Below are 25,203 nucleotides of genomic sequence, written 5' to 3'. Positions count from 1 at the left end.
TTTGTTCAAATTTGCCAAGTTAGTAAAATTGATTATTGATAGAGCTCCACTCAAGTGCCAGATAGAATGGGCACAAAGGAACCTTAACATCTTTTATTTAATTCTCCATTGGTTATGACATCTCAAAACACGGACGTCAGCCATAATTGCAGCTAGCCCCAAGACTTGAGCACAAAAATCTAGTATGAAGGTGTGCAGTACTGTCAGTGGTGCTATATTTTCGATGGGATGTTAATAGGAAATCCTGTCTGCTTTCCATCTTTTAAAAATCCATCTGGTTCACTGATGTCTCTTAAGGAAGGAATTCTGCCAGTTAGTATATAGCTGCCCATTAACATTATCATTTATACATTTTTATAAAAACTAAAATACTTCAAACTTTACTTCAACACATCCAGTAGTAACAATGGAAACCTGTGGAATTTTTTTCTGAATGGAAGGGTTACAATTGGGGATCTTAATGGTGTTGGGTATGGGGCAGGTGGGTTGAATGACTTGCCCTCTTTAAAATTTGGGCAGGTTTTTAATCACATAACTTTAAAACTTTCTCATTGTGTATGCACTCTTTACCTCAGCTGAGAGACTATTTGCGTCACTGCCACTGATTATCGATCATGAGCAGGCCTTGAAAGGGTCACCAATTGTCATGTGCATTCACCACTCAAAGGAAATGGCGTATGACGAGCTAACATTAACGTTCCCAGCAAACACACTCACTGATTGATGTGGAGATTCTCTCTGGACACCCTTTGCCTTTCTTTGCCCAGACCTGTAAGTCGTCCGTGCAAAGTTTATGTTTGAGGGCTACAGTTTCCGCATATCCTTCCACATTCCTCGCAAAAGAACAAGCAATGAGCAGGCATCTCTTGTTTCATCTGTACAAACATGCGCTGCTCACAAATGAACATGCTGGCACTGCTGCCTCACTTGGGCTCAATTAAACCCTCCAGTAACTACCTGTGTTGAGTTTACACAGTGCTTCTGCATCTGCGTGGGTTTCCTCCAAATGCTCCAGTTTCCTCCCACAGTCCAAAGATGTACAGGTTAGGTGGATTGGTCATGGGAAATGCAGAGTTACAGTGACAAGGTAGGGAGCTGGGTCTGGATGGGATGCTGTTCGGAGGAGTAGTGTGACTTGATGGGCTGAATGGCCTGCTTCCTGTATGATTCTATGAAACCTAACTAATTTGCAGTGGTTAATCTGGTGCAGTATGCATATGGGTGAAATTAGCCCATTTAGATAATAAGCAAACAGAACATTTCAGCACAGTACAGGCCAGGCCCTTCAGCCCTCGATGTTGCGCTGACCTGTGAAACCAACCTGAAGCCCAACTAACATGATTCCATTTTCATCCATATGTATATCCAGTGACCATTTAAATATCCTTAAAGTTGGCACATCTCCTACTGTTGAAGGCAATGCATTCCACACCCTTCCTACTCTCTGAGTAAAGAGATTACCTCTGACATCTGTCCTACATCTATCACCCCTCAATTTAAAGCTACATCCCCTCATGCAAGCCATCACCATCAGTGAAAAAAGGCTCTCACCGTCCACCCTAACACTGATTATCTTGTATGTCTCAATTAAATCACCACTTCTTCTAACGAAAACAGCCTCACGTCCCACAGCCTTTCCTTGCAAGACCTTCCTTCCATACCAGACAACATCCTGGTAAACCTCCTCTGCACCCTCTCTAAAGCTTTCACATCCTTCCTATAATGTGGTGACCAGAACTGGATGCAATACTCCAAGTGTGGCCATACCAGAGTTTTGTACAGCTGCAGCATGACCTCATGGCTCTGAATCTCAAGCCCTATACTAATAAAAGCTAACACACCACATGCCTTCTTTACAACCCTATTAGCCTGGGTGGCATATTTCAAGGATCTATGAATATGGACACCAAGATTTCTCTGCTCATCTACGCTACCAAGAATCTTACCATGAGCCCAATACTCCAGAAGCATTTGTGAAAAAAAGTAGTTTCTAGTCAACTACATAACGAGTATAACGTAAGTGTCTACAGGCCATTGCTGGGTGGATGCACAAAGAATGAATTAGGAAATGCAGTAGAGTTCAGTGTTTTACAGACAGGAGGATGACATTTGGCAGAGGCTTATAAAAGAATTTGTGCTATATGCAGTGATAAGTATGATAGTGAACACTCCCAAGTGAGGCATGCGGTGTGTCAGCAAAGATATTGAGCACTACATCACCTTAATGTCTGAAAATGCCTAGGTGCATAGCTACAGCCCAGGAATTCAACAGTGAGCAACAGGTGGATGAGTGCTTGTTTTAAGTCAGCTACCACAGCCAATAATCAACATTAGCGTTGGTTCAGATCCTTGGGCATTTTCTGCCTTACTGATTAGTAAGATCAAGGGTTATGGGGAGAAAGCAGGAAAATGGGGTTGAAAACACATCAGCCATGATCAAATTGCTCAATTCTGTTCCTATATCTTACGATCTCCAGCTCTTGAGACATGCTCAGACTACTTATGTTATGATTAAACAATTTATTTTTACACTGTACATGATGCTAAGGTTAGAGCAACGTGCTCCAACCTGCTTAGGTACAAGGATATTTGTGAAATCATCTCTGGGCTCAAAACATTTAACTGTTTCTCTCTCTACACGTGCTGCCAGAGCTACTGAGTTTCTTTGAAATCTGAAACAAAAAGAAATGCCAAACAACTGCAGTTTTTAAAAATGACTGCACAGCAGAGAAATTTAAACACGCTAAAAGCACAAGGGCACCTGAATTCAAAATAATCTTGGAAACTTTGGAAGAAAGGTAAATGCATCAAGCCAAATTTAAATTTATTTATACTTTTTCCAGTGGCACATCTTGATAAATTCCTGTGGACAGTCACGGATTTGCTCCTCATAACATTGCGAAATTTCCAAATCTTAATTTTTGCTCTCTTTGGGCAAGGCCAGATCAAAGCTGAAAATGTGTTGCTGGAAAAGCGCAGCAGGTCAGGCAGCATCCAAGGAGCAGGAGAATCGACATTTCGGGCATGAGCCCTTCTTCAGGAAGTCTGCAGCACCTGCAGTCCTCACTTTTCCCCCCCCCACCCCAAGGCCAGATCAACTCCATTTTGAGTCAGGAGGATGCAACATAAGCATCAAGTGCAGATTGAAAATAAATACTAAAGCAAACTTCTGAGGTCACAGAACTGACTATTGCAAAAACTTCACGGAAAAGTAAGGATTTTAAAAAAAAACTTGAATATAGTGAAATGCAACTGCAAACAAATTAGAATATTTGCCAAAGATATTCCATGGCAGTCTCTAGCCTGATCAATAGATTTGCTGATTTTTAAGATAACGCTATGTAGGGATAGTGCAAGAAAATGCTGTTGAAACAGAAGATCAGCAATAATCTAGTTGAATGGCAGAGTCACTCATGTAGATGGGATCATAAAAGGATGGCAGATTTTACTTTTCTGGCAGTACTTAGGGTCTGGAAAGCACTAGCCTAAGGTGCGGTGGAGGCAAATTCAATCAATCCATACAAAATGGAATTAGACTTGAAGCTTTCTTGAAAAGAACAGATGGGCTGGGTTATGGGGAGGGGGCAGGAAAATAGCACCAAGTGAATTGTGCACCGAGAGAGGGCACAGATATGATGGGCCAAATAGCCTCCTTTTGCACTGTTGTGATTCCTGAATAATAAAGCTGCAAATTAAATCCCCAAGTTTCAGTTAGAACACTGCTGCAAGATGAAAATCTTCAGCATTTAATGATATTAATCTGTTACATCCTTTAAAATGGTTGAAGGTAGCCTCTAATTGATTTTCTTGTGGTGGCAGAGGTTCATCCTAGTACTGAGCAGCTCTGCAGTGTTGGCTCCAACCTTCTAGCAGGGAAAGTGACTGCTCTCTAGAAGCAAGGAACTCAATGGTTCTGTTTCACTCATGGGGCCTTGTCTCTTCGTGTTTCGGAGGGCCTTTCCCTTGATTCACCAGTAACTATGTAGACAGCTACAAATCAACTTTGGTATGTGGTTTCCAAACTTCTTTATATAACAATGCAGTTAGCATTGAAAACAAATAAATGGATAGTAATTTATCTACCTATAATGAAACTACACTCTCAAGATGATGCAAAATTATGTATAGCTGTGTCCCCATGACATTAGGTACAGGGCACAATTTCAGTTCAGTGCAATGCAGCCAGTTTGTGTTGCTCACAGTGCTGACAGGATAACTTCTGAAAACCAAATATAACTTTGAAACACTTAAGTATATTATTTCATAAATGCTGCACTATTACACAGGAAAATAAACAAGTGGCAGCTGGAGAAGGCTAGTGCGTCGCTCCATTCAATATAATGGTGACCAATCTTCTACATGGATTTCACTTTCCCATATTACCCCTTCATTCCTGGACACTATCATTTCAGTTTTCAACGAACATCCACCGCTCTACGGGGTGGAGAATTTCAAAGATTGGCAACCTCTAAATGAAGAAACTTCACCATGTTAGCCCTAAACAACTGAGACCTTCAGCTAAGACAGTGGCCCCTAGTCCCACACTCTCTAACAAGGGAAACTGCATCATTGCACCTAGCCTGTCAGGGTCTTTAACATTTGAATGTAGAAATCTTGCTGTATAATTCCCAGAAGTAATTTAGAGAAAGGAATGGAATCATGACTTTGAGTGCACCAAATCAAATAATCCAAGTCTGCGAAAGCTTGAAAAATGACAATTCAGTAAGATTTTGGAGTCTGTGCACTCAAATCATTAAAATTATAGTCAAGTACAAATAATAATCATAACATTAAAGACATATTCACTTAGATAACCGTCCGACTACAGTATATAAAGGGGAGCAAGTTTGTCTTTAAGTATAAAAGCTTTGTTTCCTCCGGGTGCTCCGGTTTCCTCCCACAGTCACAAAGATGTACGGGTCAGGTGGATCGGCCATGCTAAATTGCCCGTAGTGTTGGGCACGATAGTCAGAGGGAGCTGGGTCTGGGTGGGTTGCTCTTCAGAGGGTCGGTGTGGACTGGTTGGGCCAAAGGGCCTATTTCCACACTGTAAGGAATCTAATCTAAAAAAAATCTGAAGCTCTGAAATATAGCTGTGGACACTGCACAATTGGAAATGAGAAACTGGTTTTGAAAAGAGTGCAAGCTCACGAAAATGTTACCAACGTTTCAAAACTCTGATCGAAAGAGAGATTATACAAGTTAGGATGTGGTGCCTGTAATCTAAAGGTAAAGCAGCTTCTAGATTGAATTCCGGCTTATTGGAATAAAGGGAATGATAGGGTAGGATGTTTTTCCTCAGGCCATTGATGAGAGAGAAGCTGAAAATTGCACATTTGCTCAAAAGTGAGGAATTCCCTTCCATAAAAATCAGTACGCTTGCTCAATCATTCTTGACTCTGAGATAACTAATCTTTACACGAGTTAAGGTTAATACAGCAACCACAATCTTGTTGTATGTTAGGAACGGAGGGGCTGAGTGGCCTCTTCAGACACAGAGAACTCCATTTTTGACAAAGTCAATCAAGCTGTGGGCCACTTCTAGCAAGGTGGACACAAAAGCAGATTTTATAAGGCTGGAATCATCAACAGTGTGGTATCCAAGCTCATTCTAGCACCCCACCACACAAATCCAAGTTAATTTCACTGACCCCCTTCTGCAGTATCACTGTTATAAACAGAATCTGCTGCTTCTCAAAGCCCAGGAGTCTGCTATTTGTTACGAAATATAAATCAGAACAGCAAATGGCCACATTCAAGACTGTCTATGTCATTTCCGCCATCAGGAAAATACCAGGTGCCTCAATGTTTCTAACTAACCTGCTCCACAGATGTTGGGGCTTGAACCCAGGTCTCAGCCTAAAAAGGAAATGTACCATATACATATGAACATGATCAAATTGGTACTTAAATGAAAAGGTTTTCAGACCACAAGCTCTAGAGGGAGATGACTGTTCAAGTATTAATTCAGTGTCACATAAGAACCTTCTGGAGATTCTTATAAATGAAAGCAAAGGAGCCCAAAGATGAGAAAAAAAAACAAAGTGCTGGAAAAACTCAGGAAATCTGGCTCCATCTGTGGAAAGGAACTGGCAACGTTGAGTGCAATATATCTCCAGAATCTCAGCTCTCAAAACCTTAATTGTTTCTCTCTCCACAGATGCTAACAGAGCTGCAGAGTTTATTTTTATTTATTTATTAAATCAGAAATAATTTGCTCTTTATCCAAACTAAAGGGGTGGCAGGGGTTGGATGAGGGTGATAAAACAAAGCAGAGAGGCCACATTTCTCACGATTGCCCATCAAACCACTGCAGCACGTACTGATGTACTCATATCGGAAACAACCTTTCATTAAAAAAAATATAACCTTAGAACTAAGATCAACTCCTTACAAAAAAAAAGTAGGTACTTAAGAAAAAAAAACCATACATTTTATTAAATTAGAAGTTCTTAACTGTTACACTCAAAGAATGCTTTTGCTTACGCCTGCAGTGACAGGTTTCTTGTAAATTCACCAAAGAAAAACAACATCTGATCCATTTAGAATTTGCACGTAGAAAGCAGTTATAATGTTGTTAAACATTGCTGACACCCAGTGGTGTTACAGAGAAAAGTTCTAAAAGTTCCTTCTCATTTATTTTGACAATGCTGATCTCTCTTTCTTGTATTTTCAACGATGGGAGGATTTGGATGGCATTTTTGACCGTCCTTCTGGCTTGGCATCCCACAGTGCATGTCGGACAATGCGTGAGGCCACTCCCTTGTCCAGTCGCGATGCCTTCTGGCGGTCTGTTATTTCTTTCACTTTGTTCATGTACGTTCTTATTCGCTCCTGCAACAATAAAATTCATAAAACGGTGTTTTCTGGATTGGAGACATCCCTGTTAGATCAAAGACGACTGGAGGGATTACTCAAATGGATCCAATCAGCCTTCTAAACATCTATACACGAGAATTTATATGGCATTTACTGCCCACATCATAAGAATAGGACAGCGTTATCCTTTCAATTATACACATTTTTAAATGAACTCAAATGCGTCTACACCATTTCAAGCTCTCTATTGCACCGAATCCAATCTAATTTGACAAATATCATCCACATGAGTACAATGATGGAAAGAGAAGGAAATCAAAAACCAACTGCACACTTTTTGGTTCCTGAGGTCGACTCTTGCTTTTGATAATAAGACCTCTAAAGGATAAACAAGGGCAAATGTTTATATTCTCAGCAAAGAATAAAAATACTTAAGCTTTGCTCATGTTACAAATCATCTTAACACTCCACATACATTTCATTATAATTTCCATCTTTTGTTCATGACACATTTAATAACCCAAGTCATCTGCATGAAGCAGCTTAAAAAAAATGGTATTTCTGCATTTAATCACTTGGAGCAAGCTTAAGGTTTTTGCAAATATTCTGAGCTGGGAATTACTTCACATTGCAAAGCTGCGTGTATTTCATATTCTAAAAAAATTCCACCCCAGACGTAAGAATAATTATTCAGTGCCAAAAAAGAAACTTTGGCCAAATTTCAATAACACAATGCACAGACATCCCCACCCATCCCCCAATATCTTCATGAAGATTTATGCTCCGGCGGTATGAAAAGACAACGTGTGCAAAAATTACCAAAAATGTGATTTGGATAAACAACTCTTTGGGAGATAAATCAATAGCGAACATTTGCAGAAATTCCAGGCTAAATTGCTTTTGTTTCTCTACCTCAGCCCCATAAATCTCCCATATCCGGTAATGATGTGGGTCATTCAGATCAACCAATGCAATTTCAAAATCTCTTAATTTGACATAAAAACGCCAAAACTCCACACCCACCTCAAGCTCAGTGGCAACTTCCACCTTCAGGAAATGCTGCAAAGTTCAACAATTCCAGTTCAGAAAAAGACGGATCACAGTCGACAAAATTAAACAAAGTAATCACTGAGCAAATCAAAAGCGGCAGCAAATCTAGTTGCGTCTTCGAGGCAAACTTGGCAGATGATATAGAATTGTAGCTGAAACATCAAGTTCAAATGAACTTCTGAACCAGCAAGAATTAGATGCCTTCAGAATTCTTATTATTTATTGTTGACTAGATACGCTACAAAGGGTTAAGCTGCAGTTGGACTGAACATTTAGAGCGATAATCTACAAAATAATTATGTAATTTATAAATTAGTTATGCATAGCCTCTGAACATATGAGGCACAAATGGAGTAGCTCTGTCTCATTGTGTAGATGCTTGAACATGGCAAAATTTGGGTTGGAACAGCAAAGGAATTGTTAAGTCCCAGACAGACTGGTTGTAGTTTTGACTTTTATTTCTTTTAAGAAAGAAAAGAAAGTAGGATTTGAAATATTCATCGAGAGACATGTTGTCTTAAAGTGATGAAAACCAGATGAAAATGTTATTTGGACAGGTCAGGACAGGCATAACGGATGCCAAAAAAGCTTTCAGCCTAAGTGCTGAACTAGATACTTTACAGTGAGGAATTAAATATACGAGAGAGTGAGAAAGTTGCATCTGGAATAAGTAGTAGTAATTATGGCTTATGCTGTACTAGTAAATCAATCACAGCATAGTTTTCATCTTACCAAGGGCATAAAGTAGTAAGAAATTGAGATGAGCAAACTGTTCCGATGTTTCACTTGAAAATTAGGAATAACTCAATAGGTTTACAGCTTCAGCGGTTTGCACATTCTGTAAGTCTATCCTTGTTCTATTTACCTTATGTGCTCCACCCTGAGGGAGTTACACTCTCAAAACAGAGAAAAAAAAAATTTCATGACCACTGCGGTTGGAATTTTGAAACACCTGGATGCTTAAATTACATGCACACACAATCATTACCAAAATTTAAGTGTCAGCAAATTTTTGAATTTATGATGCCGTGTCCATAAAAGTTTTATTTCCCACCAACAAATAGTTTCGTAAAGGAGTGATAGTTTTTGACTTGACTACTTAGTCCACTCCATATTTTCATCAGTGTCTATGAATTATTTCTAATATCAATCCGAAATACCCAATTACACTGAACATATACTCTTGCTCCATTGTTGTATATTAACTTAAAATGAGAAAAGTAAACCCATAAAATTGCTTTTAATCATGAAAATCAGACATTCCATAGCTTTTACAACATTCACACAATTTTTTAAAAAATTCATTCAAGAAAGGAGGATTTGAGCTGTCGGAAGAGGCTGAACAGGCTGGGGTTGTTTTCCCTGGAGCATTGGAGGCTGAGGGGTGACCTTACAGAGGATTATAAAATCATGAGGGGCATGGATAGGGTAAATACACATGGTCTTTTCCCCAGGATACAGGAGTCTAGAATTAGAGGGCATAGGTTTAGGGTGAGAGGGGCAAGTTTTAAAAAAGACTTAAGGGGCAACATTTTCACTTAGAGGGTAGTGTATGTGTAGAATGAGCTGCCTGAGGAAGTGGTGGAAGCTGGTACAATCACAACATTTAAAAGGCATCTGGATGGATACATAAATAGTGTTGGCAAATGGAACTAGATTAGGTTAGGATATCTAGTCAGCATGGAAGAGTTGGACCGAAGGGTCTGTTTCCATGTTGTACATCTCTATGACTCGATGACTAATGCAGGCATTGTTGGCCAGAGCAGCATTTATTGTCCATCCCTAACTGCCCTTGAGAAGGTGGTGGAGAGTCACCTTCTTGAACTGTAGTCCTTGGAGGTGTACAAATGCTGCTCTGAAGGGAACTTCTTGCATTGGTTCCTCTTCCAGATAACACCAATCTTCATCCATCAAAGCATAATTTTTGGCTCATTCATCTTGTTTTTTTTAAATCTACCTCTTCGAACTTTATTACATCAGTTTCATACAAATAACAAGCAAAGTTGACAAAAGGGAACCAGTACTTATAACGTATTTGGATTTCAAGATGGCATTTGGTAAGATGCTATGTAACAGGTATTGCAAAACACAAGAGCTCACACTACTGGGGGCAAAATATATTACAGTCAAGATCAGTGGGTCATTTTCAGGTCAGAAAGACATAACTAATGGAGTATCACAAAGATCAGTCTTAGTGTCTCATATTATTATTAATAACTTTGAGGTGGGGACAAAGTGTGATGCATCCAAAATTTGCTGAAAAATCAGCGTATTTTGATGAGGACTTAGGAATATGTAAGTGTATTTCGGTGGGTCTTTTAAGTGGGCACAAGCTTGGCAGATGAGGGTTTAATCTAGAAAAGTGAGGGGTCATGCACTTCAGTAAGAAGAATCAAAAGACAAGATTATATAGAGAAAGACACGAAAAAAAAATGCAGAGCGTGGTCTGATTGTTCTTGTGCATAAAATACAAAGTTAGCACGGAGCTTTGACAAGTAAATAAGGAGGCAAACGGATTTGTAGCCTTCATTGCTGAGAGTTTGGAGTTTAAAAATAGCCAAGACTTGTTACAATGCACATGTGTTGGTGATGCTGTACCTGGGAGTACCGTGCACAGTTTCGGTCCCTATGTTTAAAAAAGGATACACTAGCATTGGAGTTAGCTCAAAAGAGACCCACTCGGCTGATTCCTGGGACGAAGAGGTTCACTAACTGATAACAGCAAACAAGGTTGTACCTTTATTCACTGGAGTTCAGAAGAGTAAGGGGGAATCTTATTGAAGCATACAAGATTCTGTGTGGGCTTAACAGGGATGGTGCTGAGATGAAGTTACCAGGAGTGGGGGGAGTCTTGAACAGGGATCATAACTACAGAATAAGAGCTATAAAATAACTATAAAATAAGAGGTCACTCATTTAAAACTAAGATGCAAAAGAATTTCTTCTCACAGAGTGTAACGAATAGTCTGAAATTCACTTACATAGAGAGCTGTGGAAGTTAGGTCATGGAAAGTATTTAAAGAGGAGATAGACGATATGTTGAAATCTCAAGGTGGTGAGGAAAATGAAGAACTGGCATGAAAAAGTTGAGGCTTGGGCCATGACCATACAGAATGATGAGGCAGGCTGAAGGGCCTACTCCTGCTCCTATTTGCCTAGTATACATTGATTGACATTCTTAAATTCCTGAATCAAAGTTTGGATCTAACGTTGATCTGAAACATTCCACTTCGAACTCCCAAATATCACCATTCAACCCAGATATTATTATTTTTAAATAAATTCCCGAGATATACCCTCAGTCCACAGGCTGTGTGTTAATTAACAGCCCACCACGGGAAATTCTTTCCAACGCCTTTCCGACGTGTACAATTAAAATGATTACCGGAGATCACTTATGGTTGCTCTGAACAATTCTGAAGAAAAGGTAGCTGACCTGCAATGTTACCTCTGCTTCTCACTTCACAGACACTTCCAAACCAGAGTGTTTCCAGCATGCTTTTTTTTTAAAAACAAACAGCTTTTCAGCATCTGCAGTATTTTGCTTTTGACATGATTATTTTATTTTAGTGCTAACTCAGAGTATCGTTTGGCAAGTTCAGAAGACATTGCAGAACGACCAAAATGGCACGGTGGCACAGTGGTTAGCACTGCTGCCTCATAGCGCCAGAGACCCGGGTTCAATTCCCACCTCAGGCGACTGACTGTGTGGAGTTTGCACTTTCCTCCAGTGTCTGCGTGGATTTCCTCCGGGTGCTCTGGTTTCCTCCCACAGTCCAAAAATGTGCAGATTAGGTGAATTGATCATGTTAAATTATCCGTAGTGTTAGGGGCAGGGGTAAATATAGGGGAATAGGTCTGGGTGGGTTGCGCTTCGACGGGTCGGTGTGGACTTGTTGAGCCGAAGGCCCTGTTTCCATACTAAGTAATCTAAATCAAACTCAATATGCAAAACTGGCATTGAAATCAAAAGACACACATGCCTCCAGCTTCAAACTTCAGAATTGTTTTGGGAAGGGGAAAGAAAGACAGAGGCATTAACATGGAGAAAGTGAAATAGGTACAAACCATGGCTCTCGATCAAACCATCCCATTATTGCTAACACCAGGTATCACAGCACATGCTGGTCATATGCTCTTGGTTAATAACAAAAAAAAAATGTACTTGAAGGAATTAGTGACTGACACTTAATCACTGTCGCCTTAAATCTCAACTATTAGCAGATTAACATGATGTAACTAGAAATAATTCTAGTTTAGATCAATACGAAGCCAATGTAACACAAAATGTACACAGAATTTCAAAAACAATAAAACTCAGAAGAATATAATTCACCTTAATATTTGTTATTACCGCTTGACTACAGTGTGCTAATGCTCCCTCATGAAAGTAACATTGGAGCTTCAGGCAGATAGGGGCACCCTGATCTCGCAAGGCTAAATACATGTTATGAAGGTGTAAAAGTGTACTGTGCCTTTAAGAGAGTGAAGGACTTGGCAAGCACAGAGAGTGCTGGAGAATTTACAAACAAACATTTGCTGCAGAACAGAGAGCACTGGCTGAGTTGCTATGAGACAAAAACAAATTCAAGTTTGGCCAGTGTATTATACCCCAAAAATACCAAATTCCAATCAAGCATATTGACAATCTTAAAAGCCAATGACAATCCAATGTTTTGGGAGTATAAGACCGGGGAAAATTGAACAGTTGGGAGGAAAATTGCCAAGCTAGCAAAGTGTAGACTGTCTGAAAAATAGCTCTCTTAAAAGGTACCTCTATCGATCAGTAACTGGTGAAGCAGAATCCCCAAGAAAAAGAAAAGACAACAGGAATACAGAGAAGAATTGAAGGCTGCCTAGTTTTTTGAGATAAGTAGTTTTGTTTTATAAATCTTAATCCGAAATTTTATCAGACTAGTATTATAGAGGGGAAAGTGAAACATAGGCTACAGGAAAGAGTTGAAAATAGTTGTTAATTAATTATTCTCTGATATACTTTAAGAAATAAAGTTGTTAACTTTTACTTTAAATAGTTTGTGGCCACTCGAATTTTCACAGATTACTGTACTAAATCTTTTCTGTGTTCCGGGTTTTAAATTAGCAGAGGGGTTTACCCAGTGTCATAACAGTTTGGGGGATCGTCATTGGGATCTGAACTGGCTTAGACAGACTTGAAGACATTGAGATACAAAAAAATCCCAGCAGATTTAAACATTCGCAGGTTAGTGTCCAAATCTTTAAATAAAAACGTAGGTGAGACAATTTGTTTACTTTTGGTGACTTGTGGGCAATTAAATTAAAAGTGAGAGAAATGGCTCTTAAAATTGCTGAAGAGGTTCTGGGATTTGAAGATGATTCTCAAATTTGCCAAGAAAGTTTAGAAGGAAAGAAAAAGGCCATACTTCTAGAATTAGCATTAAGTCAGATTTGGGTTTAACTACGGACAAAGGTAAAGCTGAAATTGTAAGGGAGTTACTCACTTAGGTGTATCAGAAAAACAGACAAGTGTAGTAGAGGTATAAAAACTTAAATTATAATTGAGGAAAATGGAGTTAGAAGGTAAATAAAGGGAGAGAACAGCACACGGGGGAGCAAGAAGAAAGAGAGAGGAAAAAGAGAGAGCAGGTTCTTAACTGAGCAAAGAGAGAGAGAAGAAAGGGAGAGACAAAAGGTGGGTGAATTTAAACTGGAGGAGAAATTTGACTTAATCAGCAAAGTTGACAGGATGGAGATTAAAAGAGAACTTACTGATATATACAAATATGTCAAAACTCAGTCACATTTTGATGAGAAAGATGTTGAAGCCTTCTTTATTTCATTTGAAAATTGGCTAGGCAGATGGAGTGGTCTGAGGATTTATGGGTAATCCTCATTCAGACTAAACTGGTAGGCAGAGCTAGTGAGGTATTTACCGCACTGTCAGATAAGGGGCCAAGACTTTATGATGAGATTAAACAGATTATTTTAACTGCTTATGAATTGGTAGCAGAAGCATATAGACAGTGGTTCAGAAACACAGCGAAGGAACCAAGTCAGACTTACATAGAGTTCGAAAGAATCAAACAGTCTTCAAAGTTTAGGAGAAGAATTGTAGCTCGGGTGCTCGTTGTTGTGGTTCTGTTTGCCGAGCTGGGAATTTGTCTTGCAAACGTTTCGTCCCCTGTCTTGGTGACATCCTCAGTGCTTGGGAGCCTCCTGTGAAGCGTTTCTGTGCTGTTTCCTCCGGCATTTATAGTAGCCTGTCTCTGCCGCTTTCGGTCGTCAGTTAGAGCTGTCCGCTGTAGTGGCCGGTATATTGGGTCCAGGTTGATGTGTTTGTTGATAGAGTCTGTGGATGAGTGCCATGCCTCTAGGAATTCCCTGGCTGTTCTCTGTTTGGCTTGCCCGAAAATGGTAGTGTTGTCCCAGTCGAATTCATGTTACTTGTCGTGTGTGTGTGTGGCTACTAAAGATAGCTGGTCGTGTCGTTTCGTGGCTAGTTGGTGTTCGTGTATATGGGTCGTTAACTGTCTTCCTGTTTGTCCGATGTAGTGTTTTGTGCAGTCCTTGCATGGGATTTTGTACACTACATTGGTTTTGCTCATGCTGGGTATCGGGTCCTTCGTTCTGGTGAACAACTCACCAGAATTCACCAGAACAGAGAACAGCCAGGGAATTCCTAGAGGCATGGCACTCATCCACAGACTATCAACAAACACATCGACCTGGACCCAATATACCGGCCACTGCAGTGGACAGCTCGAACTGACAACCGGAAGCAGCAGAGACAGGCCACTATAAATGCCGGAGGAAACAGCACAGAAGCACTTCACAGGAGGCTCCCAAGCACTGAGGATGTCACCTAGACAGGGGACAAAACGTTTGCAAGACAAATTCCCAGCTCTGTGAACAGAACCACAACAATCAAACAGTCTTTTTGATCAATGGATGCGTGCTTTGAAAATAGATAAGACCTTTGAGGCTCTAAAAGAGATTTTTCTCTTGGAGGAGTTTAAAAACTCACTTCCAGAGATGGTAAGAATTCATGCAAAAGGAACAGAAAGTTCAGGAAGTGAGAAGGGCAGCAGAATTAGAAGATGAGTACTGGCCAGAATTTCACCCCGAGAGGGGTAGACGTTGGGAGAAGGGGAGATCCTACACTGTGAAACCAAGAGTAGAGAGCACTGGTAATAACTTACCACAGGATAAAAAAGACAAAGAGGTGGAGAGGAGGTAAAGCCTCAGGTGTTTTCACTGTAATGGAGTGGGACACAGACAATCACTGTGCCGGTGGTTTCAGAAGAGCACTGGGAAAAGGTGTTTCCACTGCCAGAAGGTGGGACACAAAGACACAGTGCTGGTCATTAAAGAAAGGCGCTGCGGGAAAAGATGAGGTAAAAGAAGCTAAGCCAGTGGCATTAGAGAAGGTAGTAAAGGAGACCCCAAAAAGAGCCAAGGGAGCTGCAGGAGAGTGCACAGCCTAGGCAGGGGCTGGGTTAGTATCCGAGCCCTACAAAAGAATTCAACTCTGTGGGTAAAATTTACTCAAAGAACAGGGGAGAAGGACAAGAAGTTATAATGTTGAGAGATACAAGATCTAACCAGTCGCTGATAGTAAGGGACGAGCCAATCGGCATTCTTCCTGATCTGTTACCCAAGCACGTGGTAATTTATGGGTTAGAAGGACAGAAATTTAGCATTCGCCTACATAAGATCAGGTTGGAGTGCCAACTCAAGTCTGGGGAAGTTACAGTGGGAGTGATTGACAAGAGTGTCAGTTCCAGGAATTCAATTTGTTCTTGGGAATTATTTGGTAGGATCCAGGTGGGAGCGACACCCCTTTTTGTGGAGAAGCCCAAGAAAGACCAAGAAACCGAGGAGTTAAAATAAAAATATCCTGATATTTTTCCAGACTGCAGAGTAACTATCATAAGTCACATAAAAAAGGGAAAACTAAAGAGAAAGATGAAGGAGTTCAGGCTAAGTTAGTGGATACTCTGTTTGATGGAATGGTGCAGGAAAACCCTGAACAGGCAGAGGGCTAGACAGAAATATTTAGTCCTTAAAGTCTAAGGTACTTGCAACAGAAAGACAAGATGATAAAAGATATATATGTGAACGTGTTCTTTGAAAAGGAGGCAGAGAATTTTCCAGAGGGTTAATATCTGAAAGATAGAATCCTAAAGGTGGAAATGGAGACCACGGCAGGTTAGTGCAGAGGAGAAATGAGCCAAAGTGCACCAGATTATGTTGCCGGGAGCATACAGACAGGAAGTGTTACGGGTAACACATGAACTATCTGGAGGAGGTAACCTAGGGGTATGAAAGGCTCAGGCTAAGGTACAAAAACATTTTTATTGGCCTGGAATGCACAAGGGTGTGGTTAACTTCTGCTGTATGTGTCTCACATGCCAAATGGTAGGTAAGCCACAGGCGATAGTAAATCCAGCCCCTTTGTTGCCAATTTCTGCATTCGAAGAACCTTTCACACGGGTTATAATTGATTGTGTAGGTCCCCTCCTGAGAACTAAAAGTGGGAACCAGTATTTATTAACGACAATGGATGTGTCTACCAGATTTCCGGAGGCAATTCCATTGCAGAGTATCAAGGCCAAAAGGGTGATAGAGGAGTTAGTAGCTTTCTTCACACGGTATGGGCTACCCAGAGAGATTCAGTCTGACCAAGGGTCAAATTTTACTGCGAGGCTGTTTGAGGCGATTACGGATAGCTTAGGTATACAGCACTTTAAATCCAGTGCGTATCATCCTGAATCCCAAGGAGCTTTAGAAAGGTTGCATCAGACTTTGGAGACCATGCTGACAACATACTGTCAGGATTACCCAAATGATTGGGATAAAGGGATCCCATTCATACTGTTTACCATTAGAGATGCCCCAAACTAATGCACTCAGTTCACTCCCTTCGAGTTAATATTCGGGCATGAAGTGAGAGGCCCTTTGAAATTAGTTAAAGAAAAATTGACTGGACCAAAGTCAGAGATCTCACACTTAGAATATGTATCAGAGGTGAGGGAGAGATTAAATCGAATAGGTGAGTTAGCTAAAGAGCACCTGAACAGAACAGTGTACAATGAAGCAGGTGGCAGATAAGAGCTCTGAGACTCGGATGTTTTCCTGAGGGGATGATGTGTTAGTACCGTTACCAGTGATAGGAGATCCCTTCAAAGTCAGGTTTAGTTCCCCCTATCAAATTGAGAAAAAGTTGAATCAGAACTATCTAGTAAAGATGCCAGATAGAAAAAAAGGTATCTGGTATGTCATTGTAACATGCTGAAACTATATCATACGGACAGAAAGAACTGGAGAAACAGGTGTTAGTTACTGCCCCTTGGGAGTGAGGAATCAAATCCAGATGTGGATTTTGATGTACCTCAAAATAGATTTAAAAAATGAAAAAAGGTCCTTGAGGAGTGGGATAGGTTAGTAAGCTATCTGTCTCAGGAGCATAGAATGCAGTTGAAAGATCTGTTACTGCAGTGTAAGGACATATGTAACAATCAGATGGGGAGGACTAATGCTTTTGTACATGAAGTCGATGTAGGGAATACTGCTCCGATAAAACAATACTCCTATTGGCTTAACCCTTTCAAAGTCAGACAGAGATGGAGGCTATGCTTGACAAGGACATCATCGAGCTGGAAGTGGGTACTGCAGATGCTGGAGTTTAGAGTCAAGACTCGAGTGGTGCTGGAAAAGCACAGCATTTCATTGACTTTTGCCTGAAACGTCAATTTTCCTGCTCCTCGAACGCTGCCTGACCTGCTGTGCCTTTCCAGCACCACTCTAGGACATCATCGAACCAAGCCAGAGCGAGTAGAGTTCGCTGATTGTCCTAGCTCCCAAACTGGATGGGACTGAACAATTCTGCATGGACCATCAGACGGTCAACGTCGTTACAAAATCAGACTCATATCCAATTCCGAGATTGGAGAACTGTGTGAAGAAAGTCGGACAAACCAGTTCCATCACCAAGTTGGACTCAATGTGTGGTTACCGGCAGGTACCTTTATCAGAGATGGTGAAAGAAACGTCTGGGTTTGTAACCCCAAATGGGCTGTATCAATTTATCAGAGATGGTGAAAGAAACGTCTGGGTTTGTAACCCCAAATGGGCTGTATCAATTTATCAGAGATGGTGAAAGAAACGTCTGGGTTTGTAACCCCAAATGGGCTGTATCAGTTTATCAGAGATGGTGAAAGAAACGTCTGGGTTTGTAACCCCAAATGGGCTGTATCAGTTTATCAGAGATGGTGAAAGAAACGTCTGGGTTTGTAACCCCAAATGGGCTGTATCAATTTAAAGTGATGTCCTTTGGAATGAAGAAAGCACCCACCACATTCCAAAACCTCATGAACAGAGTTGTGGCTTGGTTAACAAACTGTGCAGTCTATTTAGAGAATGTAGTGATCTTTAGAAATTCCTGGAAAGATCACATAGTACATTTGGCAGAACTCTGAACAACTACGAGACGCAAAACTGGTGATAAACCTAAATAGACCAAAAGCAGAGGTGATGTCCTTGGGACGTAACATTGGTCACGGAAGGTTGACCCCACGGAATGCAAAGATGAAGGTCATCGAGGAATTTCCATGATCAACCTCGAAGAAAGAGGTGCTTCGATTCTTTGGACTCTGTGGATTCCATCGAAAGTTTGTTCCAAACTTCAGCAGTATCGTGGCACCGTTAACCAATTTGCTGAAAGACAATACAGTTTCGGTGGATAGAACAATACCAGGAGCCATTCGACCATTTGAAAGCCACATTAACCACCAAACCAATTTAGCTACACCAAACTTTTCAAACCATTTTAAAGTTGCCATTGATGCTAGTGACATTGGAGTTGGAGCTGTACTCCTACAGGAAGAGGGGTTGGGATTGAACTGCCAGGTGGCTACTTTTTGAAGAAGATCAACATCCACCAGAGGAAATACTCCACAATTGACAAAGAACTATTGAGTTTGGCCCTGGCCTTACAACATTTTAACGTGTATGTCACAAACAATGTGTTGGAGACAGTTGTGCACACGGATCACGATCCGCTTACATTCTTTGAACACTTTAAAGACATGAATATGAGACTATTTTATTGCAATGTTATGTTACAGACTTTTAAAAATCATACATGTAATTGCAGATGCATTATTGCGGATTTAATTGATAAAGTTTTGATGAGATTTGTATTTATTTAGTGTTTTATATACACACACACACCCACAGTTATATGGGAAGAACTTGAGGTGAACTTAGATTAAAGTTATCGGTATGTTAGGGTAATGTGTTTAAAGAATAGAAAAAAATTAAGGCATCTTTTCATTATGATGGTTCTTTTTTCTTAAGGGAGGAGGTGTTATGAAGGTGTAGAAGTGTACTGTGCCTTTAAGAGAGTGAAGGCAAGCACACCAAGTGCTGGAGAATTTACAAACTAACTTTTGATTCAGAACAGGTAGCATTGGTTGAGTTGCTATGAGACAAAAACAAATTCGAATTTGGTCTATCAATTTAAAATACACCCAAAAAGTACCAATTCCCAATCAAGTTTGATTTCAGTATATTGACAATCTTAAAGCCAATGATTCTTTGGGAGTATAAAGCCAGGAAAAACTGAACAGTTGGGAGGAGAACTGCCAAGCTACCAGTATGTAAAGACTGCTGAAAAATAGCTCTCTTAAAAAGGTACCTCTGTCGATCAGTAACATGTGAAGCAGAACCCCTAAGACGACAACGACAGGAATACGGAGAAGAACTGAAAGCTGCCTGGTGTTGAGATAAGAAGTTTTGTTTCATAAATCTTAATCAGGAGTTTTATTGGACGAGTATTAAAGAGGGGAAAGTAAAAGATAGATTAGAGGAAGGAGTTGTAAATAGTTGTTAGTTAATTATTCTGTTATACTTTAAGAAAAAAAATTAACTAGTTTTTATTTTAACTAGTTCTTGGCCTCTCAAATTCTCACAGATTACTGCATGGGATAAACCTTTTCGGTGTTGCTGGTTTTAAATTAGCAGAGAGGTTTACCCAATGACGTAACACTTGAACACACTTGGGTCATACAGTTCAGATTCTCTTCATACTAACAAACATGTTCAGAATGCCGTTACATTGAAAACTCCATAGATCTGAAGTTTCAATAATTTGCAAATGAGGTCCAACCTATACAGTGATTGGTAGTTTGAGAAGACTACGTGCAAAGTCCTCCTCCTTTCCTCAGAAAGTAGTTTGTTATTTTAAAAAGAATGAAAAGTATGAAGGAATAACATCCAGCTCATTACTGATATTTACTTATTTCCCATAATTTAAGATGATATGGTAGTAATTTTACTGTTCTAGTGATCCAGAGATCCAAGCTAATGTTCTGGGCTAATAGGGTTAAATCCCAACAGGTTGGAACTTCAATTTAATAAATCAGACTTCAACACTCATCTCAGCCATGGTGACCTTGAAACCATTGTTGTATATTGTTGGGTTGTTGTAAAAATCCCATATAGTTCACTGATGTCTCTTAGGAAAGGAAATTTGACATCCTCACATGATGTGGGCTGCATGTGACTCAAGATCCACAGCTATGTGGTTGACTTTTAACAGCTCTCTGAAATGACCGAGTAAACCACTTAGTTCAATTGTAACTAACAACAGACAACAAAGCATCCGAGGAGCAGGATCTATTCCTGATGAAGGGATTTTCCAGCACCACTCTAATCTAAAACTCTGGTTTCCAGCATCTGCAGTCCTCACTTTTGCTTAACAGACAACAAATCTGACCCTGCCAGTGGCACCAGACCCTAAAGAAAAGAAAACTGCAGCTTGTCGTAAGACGTCACAGCAAATAAAGAAATATAAAAATGCTCAAAATATTACATGCTATACAGAACTCCCAATTAAAAAAATGTGAACAGCTAACATCAATTTTGCTGTGTAAATTTCACTGAAAACTGCTGACTTCATAGTTGGATAAAAATTGGACTTACTTGACTGAAAAGCTGGCAAGAGATGGTGTCCAGTTTTCAATATAGTTCACTACTGAAATTGACACAATTACAATCTTACATTTGCTGACAGCAACAAAACATTTTAGATTCTGAAAGTCTCTAGCTTTCATGTCACAATTAGCTTAGGACCCCATCACAGGCATTCTGTGACCAAACCAACTCCCCCAGCTCCCAATCCTGCACACCATTGCTCCCTCTACATCAGGGGGAAGCGACTGCAAACAGGCAAATGACATGCGGCTTGCTTCCCTCACCCACCTTATGTGCATAAAAGCTCCACAATGAGGAATAAAAACTGAGGATCTATAGAGGAAGATTAGAAGGACAAAACATTCCCCAGAAACCACACTGTCATCACAAACCTCTCTGCTTGTTCAGCTGTGTTGATCTTTGATGTTCATAGTGGGTAGTCAAAGCTTTTTTTTAGACTTAGCCAATACCAATGAGCAGCCATCCAACATCAGTAGGGTTACAGAACTCAAAACGTTAATGCTGGTTGTTCTTTCTATAGATGCTGCCAGACTTGGAGCTTCTTCAGTGCTTTCTGTTTAGGTATCAATAGGGACTGGGTGACTATCCAGGCTGCAGCTGGAGAGCAGTTCAAACAATGACTCTCACTGTCAAGGTGTGTCCATTGACTACAGTCACAACTGAATTACAATTGAACTAAGTGGTTTACTCGGTCATTTCAGAGGACAGTTAAAAGCTCATCACAAAACTAGTCTTTTTTTTCTAAAAGCTGTTCCTTGGCTCAAGGAGACTCTGTCCTTGACTTTCTTCAGAGGGGTAATAAACCGGGTTGGGCTCCGATCAGTCTGGTTTGGTACAGAGATGAAAAGGATTTTGAGAGGTCTTTTGTTTGTATGTAAACAGATGAGACTTCAGGCCAAAGTGGTTAGAAGTGACCTGTATAATGGAAGGGGAGTGGTTAGTTCTCTAGCTGAGCTGAGCAGAGCAGTTTTAGTTCAGTCTTGAACTGGGAAATTCAACAGGGAGATGTATGGACACTCTCTCTTTTCTTTCCTTCAACTTCAACCTGTACGCATGTGTTCCATTTATACTGAGTTTTAAAAGGGGTTTGCTTATTGGGATTGTTGTGTATATGTGCAACAGCATTATTAAGTATAGCTGGATAGGTTGAGTTTTGTAGGAGTTCTTTACTCTGTTCTGTATGTTTCATTGTGTAATGTTGTGGATAAACTTTTGTCTGTTTTAAAATCTATTCAACCTAGCTAACTTAATCCGGGTAATTTTTACTGTACACTTACCGAAACAAATTGCAAAGTTATGGTCTGGGGTTGCCTGCTTAAGAATGTTTTGAGTGCTCTGGCTTAGTCCATAACAGGCTTAAAGTCTCCACCTATCTACTGATGTTAGTTCTTGGTTCGGTGACCACAAGTATACTAAATAAATAACAGCTTTAAAATGAAAAAGGACATCAAAAATGTTTCAGGACATCAAATTTTATATTTGGAGAAAGCCACCCAATTCTCAGGTGAGTGTATGGTGCTGGAAAAGCACAGCCAGTCAGGCAGCATCCAAGGAACAGGAGAATAGATGTTTCAAGCAAAAGCACGTCATGCCTGAAATGTTGATTCTCCTGGTCCTCGGATGCTGCCTCACCTGCTGTGCTTTTCCAGCAACACACAATTGACACTGAACTCCAGCATCTGCAATCCTCACTTTCTTCCAATTCTCAGGCAAGCTTTCTCAGTATTGAGGGAGGATGAGAATGTAAATTTTAAAAACTGTATTGCTTTAATGACTGGATCTGGATCAGCTCTTGCCTCAGGTAAGTGTTAGAAGATTGCGGGTTCAAACACTGAAGTAGGAATATGAGCACACAGATCAAGAATTGACCGAAACTTGCCTCACATTCACGCAGCATGGGGTGATTGCTGCACTGTTGGATGTACTGTCTCTCAATCTAAACCAATAAAAGATGGCCCCATCATCTCCATGAGGGAGATGGCGGTAACAGCACTGGATGAGTAATCTAGAGGCCCAGGTTAATAGCGTGGGGATAAAGATTCAAATACCACCACAACAACTAGTGGAATTTAAATTCAACTAATAAAATCTGGAATTAAAAGCTAGCAGGTGATCATAAAGCTATCAATTGCCATTGAAATGTATTCGGGGCTCACTAATACAGATTAAGAAAGGAAACCTATTAACCCCACCTGGTGTGCCTTACATGTGACTCCAGATCTATAGTAATGTGGTTGAATCTTAAATGCCCTCTGAAATGGGGGCTAGCTACTCAGCTCATCAGCTATTCACGACGGGCAACATCTGCTGGCTAGAGTTATTCACATCCCATGAAAGATGATCGTAAGTTCTAAGAGCTGAATTAGGCCATTCGGCCCATCGACCTATTAATCGAAAGGTGGATAGACCGTTCCATATATTACCGTAAGGCGCAATTAAGTTTTTCAGTGCCCTGACCATCGACGTTCCTTTAAAACAATTACATAATCTATTCTATTTCATTATTCCCAGTGGGACGTGCAATACAGATGATTACTCATTTCCCTGCATTACAACAGCAATTAAACTTCAAAAGTATCCATTGATTGTAAAACACTATGACATCTGAATCATGAAAAGGCACTGGATAAAATGCTATGATTAATCCCATTACCCTCCCCACCCTTATTTTCCATTTTACAGTTTAACCTCCAATGAGGCATCTTACTCAGTTTTCAAAAAGAATATTGCTGAAAGTTACATCACAGCAGAAACATCCAGACAGATTCAAAAACCAGGAGCAGTCCAGTTACTGACTTGCTTCCAGGTCTAGTCACTTTGGCATTAATTTTCTGTTCACGGCACGGTTATCAAGTGTGACAGCACATTTAGATTAGCACAATGTCACTCGCCTTATCTGGAAGCAGATTATTGGGAATCAGTCAATCATTCTAGGATGATGCAAAAGCTGAGAGTCACAAAGATCTGAGGCCACAAAGGGTAAAAAGAATGGATTAGTAGTTTCTGTCTGGGAACATATTAAAGATCTAGGGAGATGCTCGCTCTCTATTTTAAGTATTCTCCATTAAACATTTGAAGATAACTCAAGTTAAGGGACAGAAACTAACAGTAACAGTGCGCTAGTTATACACAATAACGTTGGTCAATGAATTATTAAAGTACTTCCTAATATTTAGTACTCAAAGCATGCCATAAGTAATTCTTCTTAGGATCATATTTTCAGATCAGTTGTACTCCCTCTCATAACTCTGGGGAGTTAAATTTACTTTTTATTAAGATCTGGCTCCAACCCACGTACATCACTCTAGCCACTCGCGTGGCACCATGTGAGTTATTTATGCAAGACTGGAATTTCTGAATCAAATAAAATAGAGCATGTGCTAGATTAACTTTTATGTCCCTTCACAATGATTTGCTTAGAACTTTTCTTGCTATTGCAAGATGTTAAGAATCTGAGCAATAAAACGTATCAATCCAGTATGTAATCATGGCTCCCACACCATAGCAGCTCATGATGTTGAGATGGGATTTATCTCAAATCCAATATGAGACGCCTGGGTCATTCTAAACCGTTAAAATAATTACATTTCTTTCCCACCCTCCATACGAGACATAAAAGAGTGATAAATGTTACTATACACACTTCAGACATAAAATGTGCAAAAGAAATCTAGTGAATGTTCAGAGATACCTTGCATAGATCTTATTACTAAGTGTCAGACCATAAGTTATTGTAAACCTCACAACTGGAATAAGCAGGTTACAAATCGTCTGCACATTTGATATGAAGGTAAAGTTGAAAGCATTGACAGTGAAGCAAAAATGTTATCAGATATAGGCTGGAAAGTGGAGCTGGGGCTACAATCAGATGAGCCATGATCACATTGAATGGTGGAGCAGGCTTATGGATGACCCCTGGTCCTATTTCGGATGTATCACAATAATGAAAATTGTCCAAAATTATGCTTCATGTATTATTGCAATGAGCTGTACTTTAGAAACACTCAAAGAATGCTTTCCAAAAGACGGAATTTTCTAGGACTTCACAAGACAGCAGAAACTAGATGCATCCTTGACTCAGTTCATTCTGTACAAAAACAGATGCTGAAAAACTGTAACAACAATAGAAAGTCAGTCTACTGTATAGTTTTGAAGCTTGGAATAGTGATACAGTAGTGAGATAGTACAGTCAGCGACATGCTAGAGTGTTAATGGAGATCTTTCTGACGATTCACAGTGACCCAAATGGTGATCACGGACAGGCTACTTACCAATTCCTGTTTGACTGCATGTTCTTTAGGATTGATTCCTTGTGTAATGAGATATACTAAGGAGCAAAAAGAAATAACTTATTACAAT

General features: G+C 40.1%; 1 protein-coding gene across 1 annotated transcript in view; it reads right to left on the bottom strand.

The window, feature by feature from the left end:
• Nucleotides 1-6,411: 6,411 nt before the first annotated feature.
• c1d (C1D nuclear receptor corepressor) overlaps nt 6,412-25,203 on the bottom strand; it is a 29,472-nt gene continuing 10,680 nt past the window's right edge. The window contains exons 3-4 of the mRNA XM_072581544.1: nt 25,116-25,171; nt 6,412-6,834 (exon numbers count right to left, since the gene is read on the bottom strand). Coding sequence (XP_072437645.1) covers nt 6,673-6,834; nt 25,116-25,171 — 218 coding nt within the window. The 3' untranslated portion in view covers nt 6,412-6,672. The remainder of the gene's footprint in view (nt 6,835-25,115; nt 25,172-25,203) is intronic.

This window comes from Chiloscyllium punctatum, chromosome 11, assembly GCF_047496795.1.
Source record: "Chiloscyllium punctatum isolate Juve2018m chromosome 11, sChiPun1.3, whole genome shotgun sequence".
Lineage (NCBI taxonomy): Eukaryota > Metazoa > Chordata > Chondrichthyes > Orectolobiformes > Hemiscylliidae > Chiloscyllium > Chiloscyllium punctatum.
The sequence above is the reverse complement of the archived record's forward strand: the minus strand, read 5'-3'. Positions and strand labels throughout refer to the sequence as shown.